Source organism: Ranitomeya imitator, chromosome 1, assembly GCF_032444005.1.
Source record: "Ranitomeya imitator isolate aRanImi1 chromosome 1, aRanImi1.pri, whole genome shotgun sequence".
Classification (NCBI taxonomy): domain Eukaryota; kingdom Metazoa; phylum Chordata; class Amphibia; order Anura; family Dendrobatidae; genus Ranitomeya; species Ranitomeya imitator.
The window spans coordinates 401,197,470-401,213,123 of record NC_091282.1 but is presented as its reverse complement, the minus strand read 5'-3'; the positions used below and the strand labels follow the sequence as shown (position 1 = coordinate 401,213,123).

At 41.5% G+C, this 15,654-nt stretch overlaps 1 protein-coding gene across 1 annotated transcript in view; it reads left to right on the top strand.

Moving 5' to 3' along the window:
• Positions 1-15,654, top strand: part of ROR2 (receptor tyrosine kinase like orphan receptor 2) — a 291,391-nt gene that overhangs the window by 240,826 nt on the left and 34,911 nt on the right. The window contains exons 3-4 of the mRNA XM_069762335.1: positions 9,932-10,219; positions 10,885-10,915. Of these exons, the coding sequence (XP_069618436.1) occupies positions 9,932-10,219; positions 10,885-10,915 (319 nt within the window). The remainder of the gene's footprint in view (positions 1-9,931; positions 10,220-10,884; positions 10,916-15,654) is intronic.

Sequence of the window (15,654 nt, the reverse complement as noted above, 5' to 3'; positions counted from 1 at the left end):
TCACCACACATTCACCACACATACACCAACCTCGCCACATAAAAGTCGAAACACAAAAGTCGCTGCTCAAAACTCGCCACGCAGAAAACTCGCCACATGCAAAACTAGGCTCACGCAAAACTCGCCACACGTGCAAAACTCACCTCATGGAAAACTCGCCACATGCAAAACTTGCACACGTGGAAAAATTGCCACATGCACAAAAGTTGCAACACATGCAAAAGTTGCCTCGCACAAAACTTGCACATACTGAAAACGCACCACACATCAAACTCGCCACGCGCAAAACTCGCCATGCGCAAAACTTGCTGCACACAACTTGCTACACTAACCTGTCACATGCAACTCGACACACAAAAAGTTGCTACACGCATGTCACCACACAAAACTCATCTCACAAGTCGCTACATGCATGTCACCACATGCAACTCAACACACACAACTTGACACATGAAACTCGCCCTAAAACACACACAAGTATGGTATTATCCTTCAAAAATAAAAATCTGATTAATAAGCAGACAAACTACAAGAGCAACAACTGTACCATATAGGAAATACGGCAGCTGTCAGTCACATGACCTGTCTATCATGTGTATGTGTGAGCTTATATATACTGCCAGGGGGGAGGGCTTCCTGTTGGCTGGGGATTTATCAGGCTGCCAATTTAGCTTACAAATACTGAGGTAAAAATACTGACCAAATAACGTGTGAACGCGGTCTAATACAGGAGGAGATGACACACAGATATATACTACTAGATTGTGGCCCGATTCTAACGCATCGGGTATTCTAGAATATGCATGTCCCCGTAGTATATGGACAATGATGATTCCAGAATTCGCGGCAGACTGTGCCCGTCGCTGATTGGTCGAGGCAACCTTTATGACATCGTCGCCATGGCAACCATTATTACATCTACGTCGATACTGTGCCCGTCGCTGAATCAGAAACGTGGGATTTCTACGTCCTTTATGACATCATCGTCGCTGTGCCCGTCGCTGATTGGTCGAGGCCTGGCGGCCTTGACCCGTCAGAGACGCGGGATTTCCAGGACAGACAGACGGAAAAACCCTTAGACAATTATATATATATAGAAGATATACAGGAGGAGATGACACACAGGTATATACTATATACAGCAGAGATGACACACAGGTATACACTATATACAGGAGAAGATGACACACAAGTATCTATATATATAATTGCCTAAGGGTTTCTCCGTCTCTCTGTCTGTCCTGGAAATCCCGGCTCTCTGATTGGTCGAGGCCAATCAGCGACGGGCACAGTCTGCCGCGAATTCTGGAATCATCATTGTCCATATACTACGGGGACATGCATATTCTAGAATACCCGATGCATTAGAATCGGGCCACAATCTAGTATACTATATACAGGAGGAGATGACACAAGTATATACTATATACAGAAGGAGATGACACACAGGTATATACTATATACAGGAGAAATGACATACAGGTATATACTATATACAGGAGAAGATGACATACAGGTATATACTATATACAGGAGGAGATGACATACAGGTGTATACTATATACAGGAGGAGATGACACACAGGTATATACTATATACAGGAGGAGATGACACACAGGTATATACTATATACAGGAGGAGATGACATACAGGTATATACTATATACAGGAGGAGATGACACACAGGTATATACTATATACAGGAGGAGATGACACACAGGTATATACTATATACAGGAGGAGATGACACACAGGTATATACTATATACAGGAGGAGATGACATACAGGTATATACTATATACAGGGGAGATGAAACACAGGTATATACTATATACAGGAGGAGATGACATACAGGTATATACTATATACAGGGGAGATGAAACACAGGTATATACTATATACAGGAGGAGATGACATACAGGTATATACTATATACAGGAGGAGACATAGTGGGAATAACCGAGACATGGTTAGATGAAAGCTATGACTGGGCAGTTAACTTACAGGGTTACAGTCTTTAGAAAGGATCGTAAAAATCGGAGAGGAGGAGGGGTTTGTCTCTATGTAAAGTCTTGTCTAAAGTCCACTTTAAGGGAGGATATTAGCGAAGGAAATGAGGATGTCGAGTCCATATGGGTCGAAATTCATAGAGGGAAAAATGGTAACAAAATTCTCATTGGGGTCTGTTACAAACCCCCAAATATAACAGAAACCATGGAAAGTCTACTTCTAAAGCAGATAGATGAAGCTGCAACCCATAATGAGGTCCTGGTTATGGGGGACTTTAACTACCCGGATATTAACTGGGAAACAGAAACCTGTGAAACCCATAAAGGCAACAGGTTTCTGCTAATAACCAAGAAAAATTATCTTTCACAATTGGTGCAGAATCCAACCAGAGGAGCAGCACTTTTAGACCTAATACTATCTAATAGACCTGACAGAATAACAAATCTGCAGGTGGTTGGGCATCTAGGAAATAGCGACCACAATATTGTGCAGTTTCACCTGTCTTTCACTAAGGGGACTTGTCAGGGAGTCACAAAAACACTAAACTTTAGGAAGGCAAAGTTTAACCAGCTTAGAGATGCCCTTAATCTGGTAGACTGGGACAATATCCTCAGAAATAAGAATACAGATACAGATAATAAATGGGAAATGTTTAAGAACATCCTAAATAGGCAGTGTAAGCGGTTTATACCTTGTGGGAATAAAAGGACTAGAAATAGGAAAAACCCAATGTGGCTAAACAAAGAAGTAAGACAGGCAATTAACACTAAAAAGAAAGCATTTGCACTACTAAAGCAGGATGGCACCATTGAAGCTCTAAAAAACTATAGGGAGAAAAATACTTTATCTAAAAAACTAATTAAAGCTGCCAAAAAGGAAACAGAGAAGCACATTGTTAAGGAGAGTAAAACTAATCCCAAACTGTTCTTCAACTATATCAATAGTAAAAGAATAAAAACTGAAAATGTAGGCCCCTTAAAAAATAGTGAGGAAAGAATGGTTGTAGATGACGAGGAAAAAGCTAACATATTAAACACCTTCTTCTCCACGGTATTCACGGTGGAAAATGAAATGCTAGGTGAAATCCCAAGAAACACTGAAAACCCTATATTAAGGGTCACCAATCTAACCCAAGAAGAGGTGCGAAACCGGCTAAATAAGATTAAAATAGATAAATCTCCGGGTCCGGATGGCATACACCCACGAGTACTAAGAGAACTATGTAATGTAATAGATAAACCATTATTTCTTATTTTTAGGGACTCTATAGTGACGGGGTCTGTTCCGCAGGACTGGCGCATAGCAAATGTGGTGCCAATATTCAAAAAGGGCTCTAAAAGTGAACCTGGAAATTATAGGCCAGTAAGTCTAACCTCTATTGTTGGTAAAATATTTGAAGGGTTTCTGAGGGATGTTATTCTGGATTATCTCAATGAGAATAACTGTTTAACTCCATATCAGCATGGGTTTATGAGAAATCGCTCCTGTCAAACCAATCTAATCAGTTTTTATGAAGAGGTAAGCTATAGGCTGGACCACGGTGAGTCATTGGACGTGGTGTATCTCGATTTTTTCAAAGCGTTTGATACCGTGCCGCACAAGAGGTTGGTACACAAAATGAGAATGCTTGGTCTGGGGGAAAATGTGTGTAAATGGGTTAGTACCTGGCTTAGTGATAGAAAGCAGAGGGTGGTTATAAATGGTATAGTCTCTAACTGGGTCGCTGTGACCAGTGGGGTACCGCAGGGGTCAGTATTGGGACCTGTTCTCTTCAACATATTCATTAATGATCTGGTAGAAGGTTTACACAGTAAAATATCGATATTTGCAGATGATACAAAACTATGTAAAGCAGTTAATACAAGAGAAGATAGTATTCTGCTACAGATGGATCTGGATAAGTTGGAAACTTGGGCTGAAAGGTGGCAGATGAGGTTTAACAATGATAAATGTAAGGTTATACACATGGGAAGAAGGAATCAATATCACCATTACACACTGAATGGGAAACCACTGGGTAAATCTGACAGGGAGAAGGACTTGGGGATCCTAGTTAATGATAAACTTACCTGGAGCAGCCAGTGCCAGGCAGCAGCTGCCAAGGCAAACAGGATCATGGAGTGCATTAAAAGAGGTCTGGATACACATGATGAGAGCATTATACTGCCTCTGTACAAATCCCTAGTTAGACCGCACATGGAGTACTGTGTCCAGTTTTGGGCACCGGTGCTCAGGAAGGATATAATGGAACTAGAGAGAGTACAAAGGAGGGCAACAAAATTAATAAAGGGGATGGGAGAACTACAATACCCAGATAGATTAGCGAAATTAGGATTATTTAGTCTAGAAAAAAGACGACTGAGGGGCGATCTAATAACCATGTATAAGTATATAAGGGGACAATACAAATATCTTGCTGAGGATCTGTTTATACCAAGGAAGGTGACGGGCACAAGGGGGCATTCTTTGCGTCTGGAGGAGAGAAGGTTTTTCCACCAACATAGAAGAGGATTCTTTACTGTTATGGCAGTGAGAATCTGGAATTGCTTGCCTGAGGAGGTGGTGATGGCGAACTCAGTCGAGGGGTTCAAGAGAGGCCTGGATGTCTTCCTGGAGCAGAACAATATTGTATCATACAATTATTAGGTTCTGTAGAAGGACGTAGATCTGGGTATTTATTATGATGGAATATAGGCTGAACTGGATGGACAAATGTCTTTTTTCGGCCTTACTAACTATGTTACTATGTTACTATGACAACCTGGTATATACTATATACAGGGGAGATGACATACAGGTACATACTATATACAGGGGCGATGACACACAGGTATATACTATATACAGTGGATATGACACACAGGTATATACTATATACAGGAGGAGATGACACACAGGTATATACTATATACAGGAGGAGATGACACACAGGTATATACTATATACAGAAGCAGATGATACACAGGTATATACTATATACAGGAGGAGATGACTTACAGGTACATACTATATACAGGAGGAGATGACACACGTATATACTATATACAGGAGAAGATGACATACAGGTATATACTATATAAAAGAAGACATGACACATAGGTATATAGAGGAGGAGATGACATACAGCAGGTATATACTATATACAGGGGAGATGACATACAGGTATATACTATATACAGGAGATGACATACAGGTATATAGTATATACAGGAGAAGATGACATACAGGTATATACTATATACAGGAGGAGATGACATACAGGTGTATACTATATACAGGAGGAGATGACACAGGTATATACTATATACAGGAGGAGATGACACACAGGTATATACTATATACAGGAGGAGATGACATACAGGTATATACTATATACAGGGGAGATGAAACACAGGTATATACTATATACAGGAGGAGATGACATACAGGTATATACTATATACAGGAGGAGATGACAACCTGGTATATACTATATACAGGGGAGATGACATACAGGTACATACTATATACAGGGGCGATGACACACAGGTATATACTATATACAGTGGATATGACACACAGGTATATACTATATACAGGAGGAGATGACACAGGTATATACTATATACAGGAGGAGATGACACACAGGTATATACTATATACAGGAGCAGATGATACACAGGTATATACTATATACAGGAGTAGATGACTTACAGGTACATACTATATACAGGAGGAGATGACACACATATATACTATATACAGGAGAAGATGACATACAGGTATATACTATATAAAAGAGGAGATGACACATAGGTATATAGAGGAGGAGATGACATACAGCAGGTATATACTATATACAGGGGAGATGACATACAGGTATATACTATATACAGGAGATGACATACAGGTATATACTATATAAAGGAGATGACATACAGGTATATAGTATATAGAGAAGAGTTGACATACAGGTATATACTATATACAGGAGGAGATGACACATGGGTATATACAATATACAGGAGGAGATGACATACAGCAGGTATAAACTATTTACAGGGGAGATGACATACAGGTATATACTATATACAAGAGAAGACATACAGGTGTATACTATATATAAGGGAGATGACAAACATGTATATACTGAGGTGAAAATGAGAGGTGTGAGGTGAAAAAGAAAAGGTGTGAGTGCAAAATGAGAGGAGTGAGGGAAAATAGTGGAGTGATCGGAAAATTACAGATGTGAGGTCGAAATGACAAGTGTTAGGGGGGAAATAAGAGGAGTGAGGGGGAAAATGATAGGTGTAAGGGAGAAAATGAGAGGTGTAAGGGAGAAAATGAGAGGCATGATGGGAAAATAAGAGACGTGAGGTGCTATAACTAACCACAGATATTTACTATGCCCAGGCAACGCCGGGCTCTTCAGCTAGTATATATATATATAAAAATGTAATTGAGCTATCTACTGATTAAGGAAGCAATATACTCACTGGTGCATGTGGGAATCCATGAAAAAGGGAGATGGCTCTAAAATAAAGTGCTGAGTGCTGATTTGACAGGATGGTTGGACCTGCTGGCTAGTGCGTTGGTCTATTAAGCAACTGGGTGTGCAGTATGTGCAGGAGTAGCAAGACAGGTGTAAATGAGTGTTAATGGCTCAATCAATGAAGACACTGGAGGTGTGCACTAAATAAATGGTTTTAACTGTTATTATTGGTCCCGTCTGAGGCTAAATGCTAGATACGAGATATGGTGCACTTACTAGTGAAGCCCAGTGATCAGATGAATAGACAGCTTGTCTATTGTGTGATTATACACAATTCAATCTATCTCAGTTATTGCGCGGTGATCCGTTATTATTTACCTAAACCAGTATTTTTACAGGAGCTGGCACAGAACCTGTTATTTTCACCAGCTGCATCTGAGATTCATTGCACTTCCTTTCTCGAGTAGGCAAGTGCCAGTGTGTATATCTATCTATTTAGCAACTTTGATGAATGGTTGAACTCTTCTACTTCTTTGAGATCAAGTGAAAAATTTTGCTGAAATGTGGTCAATCTGTTTTCTATGGGAGTGGAATCTTTTATCCATGCTCCATGTCGTCCAAATACTTGTCGAAATCAAACTCCTCTTCTGATGAGGATGTAGGAACGGCAGCAGCAGCACTGATAGGACCTGAGTCCTCTTGCTCTTGGCAGCCCTGTAGCCCACTTATCCTAACTGCTACATCAATCAAAGCTTCTTTTCCTTTAGTAAGCTGTTGATCATCCAGCAATATACAATGACTTGGGTCCACATAAATAACTGCCAGAAGAATTTTATTTTCTAGTAGCAGTGTCACTCTCCGTTTCTTTGAAGCAGCAATGCCATCTGCGATTAAACCTCCTCTTTGGGACAGGCAAAACAGCAAGTTCTTCCACTCCTTTATAAAAATGCCAGGAGTTAAATCCTCAGCTTGTAACTTTTTAGTCACTGTAAATGGGCGATGAAGCAATTCCTTCAATTCAGCCACCTGTGTCCATTGACCTTCATGTAGTGTTATCCCCCACAAACTGCATTCACCTACTGTACCCAATTTATTTTATATTTTAGGAGTCGGTCCATTTTATAAATGGGCTCCAGCTCCATGACCCCGACTCGACAGCCCTGGGTTGCAGTAGCTCCGGTAGTGTTGAGATGGCAGCGTGGTCATTGCAGGTTGTAAGCTTTCTTGAAATGGGTTTTCAGGTTCCGTCAGAAGGATCCGAATGTGGTGGATAATCAGACGTGTTGGCACATAATTCCAGGGAATGGGGGATATTTGGGAGAAGTCTTGGAGGTGATTGAGTGAGGAGTGAATAAGCGTGGAGGAGAGAAGGAGGTTTGGGGAGGAGCGGAGATTACGTGAGGGAAGATATTGAGAGATTCGTTTGGAGATATACGGAGGAGAAAGGTTATGGATGGCTTTGTAGGTCAGTGTTAGTAGTTTGAACTGCATATGCTAGGAAATTGTGAGTCAGTGAAGGGATTCGCAAAGGAGGAAAGCAAGAGTGGTGATGAGACATTAGAGATACTCTCATAGCCGAAAGTATTGACACCCTATTTCTCCTAGAACATTATTTAATTAAATAAACGTGTATAAAAAATATGTAATTGCAATAATTTTCTGGGAGAAATACTTTATTTTCTGGAATAATTTCAAGGATATCAACACTTTCGAACATGACTGTATGTAGTAGAGTTTGAAATGCTGCTTGGACTCTGCGCCGTGGCCAGACATGATGAAACACAGAGCAGCGAACACAGTGAGTAGCACGGTGGTGGGAACGCATACAAGTTACCGCCGTAACACAATTCTTCCATGAAAACCACTTCTGGCTAGACTTCTCCGAACAGTAGATGGGTGTAGCTGGTTGTAGCTGGCTTCACTAAGTTTCCTTGGCCGTCTACTGCATCTACAGTCCTCAAATATGCACATTTCTTGGTGTCCTCAATGTAAACAGATACTTAGACATGCAGTGCTATTAGGGAGGTGTCTAATTGGCTGTCCATTTGTTCTGCAGCAGGACAACAACACCAAACACATATCCAATATCAGTTGGAATAATTTTCAGTGTAAAGAAGAATGAGTCCTGGATGCGATTATAGAGCCCTGATCTCAACATAATTGAGCCTCTCTGGGATTACATGAAGAGACAGATGGATGTTTTCAGATCTGCGTCCACAGTAGATCTGTAGTTACTTCTCCAAGATGTTTGGAACAACCTCACTTTCCGAGTTTCTTTAAAAACTGTATGCAAGTGTACTTAGAAGAATGTTTTGAAGGCAAAGGATAGACACACCAAATATTGATTTGATTTATATTTCTCTTTTGTTTATTCAAACGGTATTTTGCCTATTGCTAAAAAATAAACTATTAACACTTATATTTTTACAAATTTTTTTACATTGCAGCATTTTTTCCCACTTGCTTTAAACTTTTGTACGGCGATGTACATCGACACAAGTTGAGCTTAAACCTGAGCATATGTGTGACACATATGTGTTTGATGCGCTACTGACTACGAGTGACTGACTACTATGACTACTGACTCGTATATCGTACACATTCTTTTACTTAATTAGTAACGCTCCTAATATTCCCATTAGGTAGTAGGGGCATATATGTGTATGTTATTGGATGTTGTATTCTAGAATTAGGAGGCTGTAATTTGTTATTCCAGGATAAATATTTGCAGCTACTGTAGACTTATTAGTGTATGGACATTACTTACAAAAGGGGAAATTATGGCGCAAGGCGTGTTAGTTACATAAGCATTCTGCTCTGAACTTATTTATACAGCTTGTACTTTATTCTTACAAAGGGAGGAATAAGTGGCAAAAACTACATGACCAAATTGCCAAGGCTTTGAAGTTTCTTGAGTTTGTGAGGATTGGGGCTGTGTTTTTGTTCTGCTGTCGAATCTGTAACAAGCGAATAATTGCTCTTTCCAGCTGGTAATGTCCCATGCCAGACACATCTGTGTTAGCACTCAGATGTATTCCCGTTCAGCCTTATACATCTCCCTCATACATTCTTATGCGCATACACAAACACACACATACTTAAAGGCTCCCAGCGATACAGACACACATTTTATGTGCGAGGCGCTTGTCCCCCCAGGTATGGACAAGAAGGAAACATGACTATGATTGATGTGTTGAATAGTTCACAATCTCTTGAGATTGCAAGAATCCCAGGCACTTTGCAAAAGATGATTTCACCATCTACTTCGCATTTCACAAGTTTTCGACAAACTCCTCTAAGATCTAAGTCTTGATGAGCGTAGAAATTTGGCTAAATCTAAAACATAACTATTAATTTTGCAAGATGGTCCGAAAGTTAGATTGGATTAAAAATATCAAATTCATATCGTTTTACACAGTACAAATGAATGTTTTTCTTCATCCCTCCAGGACACTTTTTAACATTTTTGGAACCTGTAAACAACATAACCATTGTCCAGGGTCAAGCAGCTACCCTTCATTGCAAAGTGGTAGGAAATCCACTGCCAAATGTCAAGTGGCTGAAGAATGATGCTCCAGTGGTGCAGGAACCCAAGAGAATCACCATAAGAAAAACAGATTATGGTTCACGGCTAAGGATACAAGACCTTGACACTACAGACACGGGCTACTATCAGTGCGTCGCCACCAATGGTATCAAGACTATTGCCGCAACTGGTGTTCTCTTTGTGAGGCTTGGTAAGTTTGAGATATGTGTTTTGGCTTGTGATACATGTGCGGAAAAACTTGTAGAAAAATATGGAAATTACCAATAAACGAGTAGAGAATAATAAGGGAATCTGTTACCAGATTTTTGCTACACCATCTGATGGCAGCATGATATAGGGATAGAGATCCTGATTCCAGCAGTGTACTACTTCCTTTGCTGCTTTCCATATTTGATAAAATGACAGATTTATCTGCTTTAGAGCTACCAGTTGTCAGAATGCTGAGCTCTGTATAACCTCGCCCATACCCCTGATTAGCAGCTTCTGTGTACACTGTGCATAGGCAGAAAGCCAACAATCAGTGGTTGAGGCAGGGTTATACAGAGCTCATGAATATGTAGGACTGCATGGTAGCAGATTTACTAGTCCTTCAGTGATAATATCCTGTTGATAAAACAATGATTTTAACAAAATTACAGGAAGCAGCCCAATAAGTGACAAATCACTAGAATCCGGGTCTCTGCCCATACATGATGTTGTTCTCAGATTAGATGCCAAAAACCTGATTACATATTCATTTTAATGAGTGAATTTTGTTTTGCTCAGAGCATAGATATGACTTTTATTGCATAGTGTTGCATTTTGGCTTATAATGTACAATTATAATAAATTTACATTTTCTATTTGTTTATTCAGGTCCTACCCACAGCCCAAACCCTAACATTCAGTAAGTGTAATTTTTCTGCTGTTAAGTTCATGAATGAATATTTTGCCATAGCATTCTAGAATTAATTAGGAATGTGAGCGATTGTTAGTTTATATTGGACTCGGAGTTCACAAACTGCAATAAACTAGACACAAGTGTACAAGGGCCTGTGTAATGGCTGAAACTAAACACATGTACCTAACACAAGGAATTTATTTTACTTACTACACAATCCCAAAAGAACTCCCACAGTAGAAACTGGAGAACATTAGGCTAAAGTGTGCAGTTCCGTCATACCTATGAATTATTCATAAGACGGATCTAAAGTCAAAGCCAGGAAAGACTTTGTCATGTAATGATATTTTTACAGTAGTAGTTTCCTCTCTGAAAAGAGAAAAATTGTTCTTCTTTCCGATTTTGTTACTTGTCTGTATTCAATATACGCTCCTCACATGAGTTGCCTTTAAAGGGAACCTGACAGGAGATTCCTGCAGCCCCTGCTTCAGGCAGCATGAATCAGACACTGGCTGTATTATTTGCCGATGTGTAAGAGTCGCAACGCCACAGCCCATCTAATCCGTGATGAGCTGCAGCATGCCTCCCACCTGAAATCTTACTCCAGTCCCTTTGGCGAGGCGCTCAACACTTCTCAGACCACTCTTAGGGTATGTGCACAGGATGCGGATTTTGCTGCGGATCCGCAGCAGTTTCCCATGAGTTTGCAGTACAATGTAAACCTATGGGAAACAAAAAACGCTGTGCCCATGCTGCGTAAAAAAACGCGTGGAAACGCGTTTTATTTTCCGCAGCATGTCAATTCTTTGTGCGGAATCCGCAGCGTTTTTACATCTGCTCCAATAGAAAACTGCAGATGTAAATCCTCAGCGGAATCCGCAATAGAAAACGCGATAAATCCGCAGTAAAAACCGCAGCGGTTTTTCAATGCGGATTTATCAAATCCGCTGCGGAAAAATCCGCAGTGGACCATTCTACATGTGCACATAGCCTTAATCGACTCTAACATGCCGTCACATCAAGGCCAGCATTGTTCATTCCGATCTTCATAAATCAGGGTATATGAGTCTCAGATGACTAGCATAATCAGATGCCTGGCAGTTTCTCCCCACCTCATTCTCTTAGACTGACAGATCACTCCTTGGACTAGTCATCTAGACATATGGCTTTTCAAAATATTTTTTCTCTGAGACACCAAAGTATTTCAGAGAAAACATACACATCAGCAGTAAAACAGCGAGCATTCAGGCAGCATGAATCTTTTCAATAAACAATCACTAATATATATGTATTGACACAAGGCAAACATATATACTTATATGTACATAGACTTCAAATAGATGGCAATGTTGTCTGTTACCCGCGGGCTCCCAAAAGAGTTGGTGCAAATCGATTTGCAAGACCAGGTCCATTAGCCACATCTGTGTCCGCTGATCAGGAGTCCTGGAAACCGCATCCTTCCTGATGGCATTCAGGTTTCTTTTGATTACCTTACCTGACTCAATATCACGAGTGCATCACATTGCGACGATAACGTCATGCTGGGTAAGCTAATCAAAGACTGTTCAAGTCTTTGTCAGTGGGCAAACTTACAAAATCAGCAAGGGATCAAATACCGTATATACTCGAGTATAAGCCGAGATTTTCAGCCCCAATTTTTGGGCTGAAAGTGCCCCTCTCGGCTTATACTCAAGTCAAGGTGGGTGGCAGGGTCGGCGGGTGAGGGGGTGAGGGCGCTGAGGCATACTTACCTGATTCCAGCGATCCTGGTGCTCCCTCTGCCTGTCCCAGAGTCTTCGGTGCTGCAGTTCTTCCCCTCTTCAGCGGTCACGTGGGACCGCTCATTAGAGAAATGAATAAGCGGCTCCACCTCCCATAGGGGTGGAGCCGCATATTCATTTCTCTAATCAGCGGTGCCGGTGACCGCTGATAGAGGAAGAAGCTGCAGCACCGAAGACAGCTGTATGGGGGAAGGAGCGGGACGCTGGGACCAGGTAAGTATCGCATATTTACCTGTCCACGTTCCAGCCGCCGGGCGCCGCTCCATCTTCTCGGCGTCTCTCCGCTCTGACTGTGCAGGTCAGAGGGCGCGATGACGCATATAGTGTGCGCGGCGCCCTCTGCCTGATCAGTCAGAGCGGAGAGTCGCCGGGACCGGATGCTGGGAGCTGCAAGCAAGAGAGGTGAGTATGGCATTTTTTTTTTTATTGCAGCAGCAGCAATGGCACAGATATATGTGGAGCATCTATGGGGAAATATGAACGGTGCAGAGCACTATATGGGGCACAGCTATGGGGCAATATGAACGATGCAGAGCACTATATGGCAGAGCTATGGGGAAATATGAACGGTGCAGAACACTATATGGCACAGCTATGGGGAAATATGAACGGTGCAGAGCACTATATGGCACAGCTATGGGGCAATATGAACGGTGCAGAGCTCTATATGGCACAGCTATGGGGCAATAATGAACATGCAGAGCACTATATGGCAGCTATGGGGCAATAATGAATGGTGCAGAGCACTATATGGCAGAGCTATGGGGAAATATGAACGGTGCAGAGCACTATATGGGGCACAGCTATGGGGCAATATGAACTGTGCAGAGCACTATATGGTGCACAGCTATGGGGCAATATGAACGGTGCAGAGCACTATATGGCACAGCTATGGGGCAATATGAACGGTGCAGAGCACTATATGGCAGAGCTATGGGGAAATATGAACAGTGCAGAGCTCTATATGGCACAGCTATGGGGCAATATGAACGGTTCAGAGCACTATATGGCACAGCTATGGGGCAATAATGAACATGCAGAGCACTATATGACAGCCATGGGGCAATAATGAACGGTGCAGAGCACTATATGGCACAGCTATGGGGCAATATTGAACGGTGCAGAGCACTATATGGCACAGCTATGGGGCAATATGTACGGTGCAGAGCACTATATGGCACAGCTATGGGGCAATATGAACGGTGCAGAGCACTATATGGCACAGCTATGGGGCAATATGAACGGTGCAGAGCACTATATGGCAGAGCTATGGGGAAATATGAACGGTGCAGAGCACTATATGGCAGAGCTATGGGGAAATATGAACGGTGCAGAGCACTATATGGCACAGCTATGGGACAATAATGGTGCAGAGCACTATATGGCACAGCTATGGGGCAATATGAACGGTGCAGAGCACTATATGGCACAGCTATGGGGAAATATGAACGGTGCAGAGCACTATATGGCACAGCTATGGGGCAATATGAACAGTGCAAGCACTATATGGCACAGCTATGGGGCAATAGTGAACATGCAGAGCACTATATGGCCGCTATGGGGCAATAATGAACGGTGCAGAGCACTATATGGCACAGCTATGGGGCAAGAATTATCTATTTTTATTTTTGAAATTCACCGGTAAATGCTGCATTTCCACCCTAGGCTTATACTCGAGTCAATAAGTTTTCCCAGTTTTTTGTGGCAAAATTAGGGGGTCGGCTTATACTCGGGTCGGCTTATACTCGAGTATATACGGTACTTATTTCCCCCACTGTATATAACAAGAAGGATCTATGTGATAAGGCACGGCGCTATACATAAAGAAAGGGCACTGTGTAATAAGGGGAGGCAATATATATAATGAGAGGAGACGGTAAAAAAAATATTTATATATATCTGTTGCTTGCACAGGGGACCCAAGCTGTGAGTGTCCACCCCTGGATTACAACTATGAGTGAAAAATTTCAATCTTTCAAACATTTCCACTTACCAGTACCTATAGGACTTTAGTGGGCTGTGATGTTTAAAAATCCCATTTTCTTAAAATGGTCCTTCAGAAATAAGTTGATGAAAGGGACTCCCAAGAGCTTGATTTCAATGTACCACATCCCTTGTTCCCACGGAAGATAGGCTGCTGCCAGAGGAGTCTGGGAGGTGGCTTATTCCTTTTCCCAGATTTAACCCCTTAATGACCAGAGCTTTTTTCGGTTTTGCATTTTCGTTTTTCGCTCCCCTCTTTCCCGGAGCCATAACTTTTTTATTTTTCCGTCAATTTGGCCATGTGAGGACTTATTTTTTGCAAGACGAGTTGTACTTTTGAACGACACCATTGGTTTTTCCATGTTGTGTACTAGAAAACTGGAAAAAAATTCCAGGTGCAGTGAAATTGCAAAAAAAGTGCAGTCCCACACTGGTTTTTTGTTTGGCTTTTTTGCTAGGTTCACTAAATGCTAAAACTGACCTGCCATTATGATTCTCCAGGTCATTACGAGTTCATAGACACCAAACATGTCTAGGTTCTTTTTTATCTAAGTGGTGAAAAAAAATTCCAAACTTTGCTTAAACAAAAAATTGCGCAATTTTCCGTTACCCATAGCAGCTCCATTTTTTGTGATCTGGGGTTGAGTGATGGTTTAGTTTTTGCATGCCAAGCTGATGTTTTTAGTGATACCATTTTGGTGCAAATACGCTCTTTTGATCGCCCGTTATTGCATTTTAATGCACTGTCACGGCAAACAAAAAACCATAAATCTGGCATTTTAACTTTTTTTCTCACTACGCCGTTTAGCGTTCAGACTAATCCTTTTTTTTATTGACAGATCGGGCGATTCTGAATGCGGCGATACCAAATATGTGTAGGTTTGATTTTATTTTTATTGTTTTAGTTTGAATAGGACGAAAGGGGGGTGATTTGAAGCTGCCACTACTCGATCGCCTCTGCTACATAGAAGCGCTGCTCAG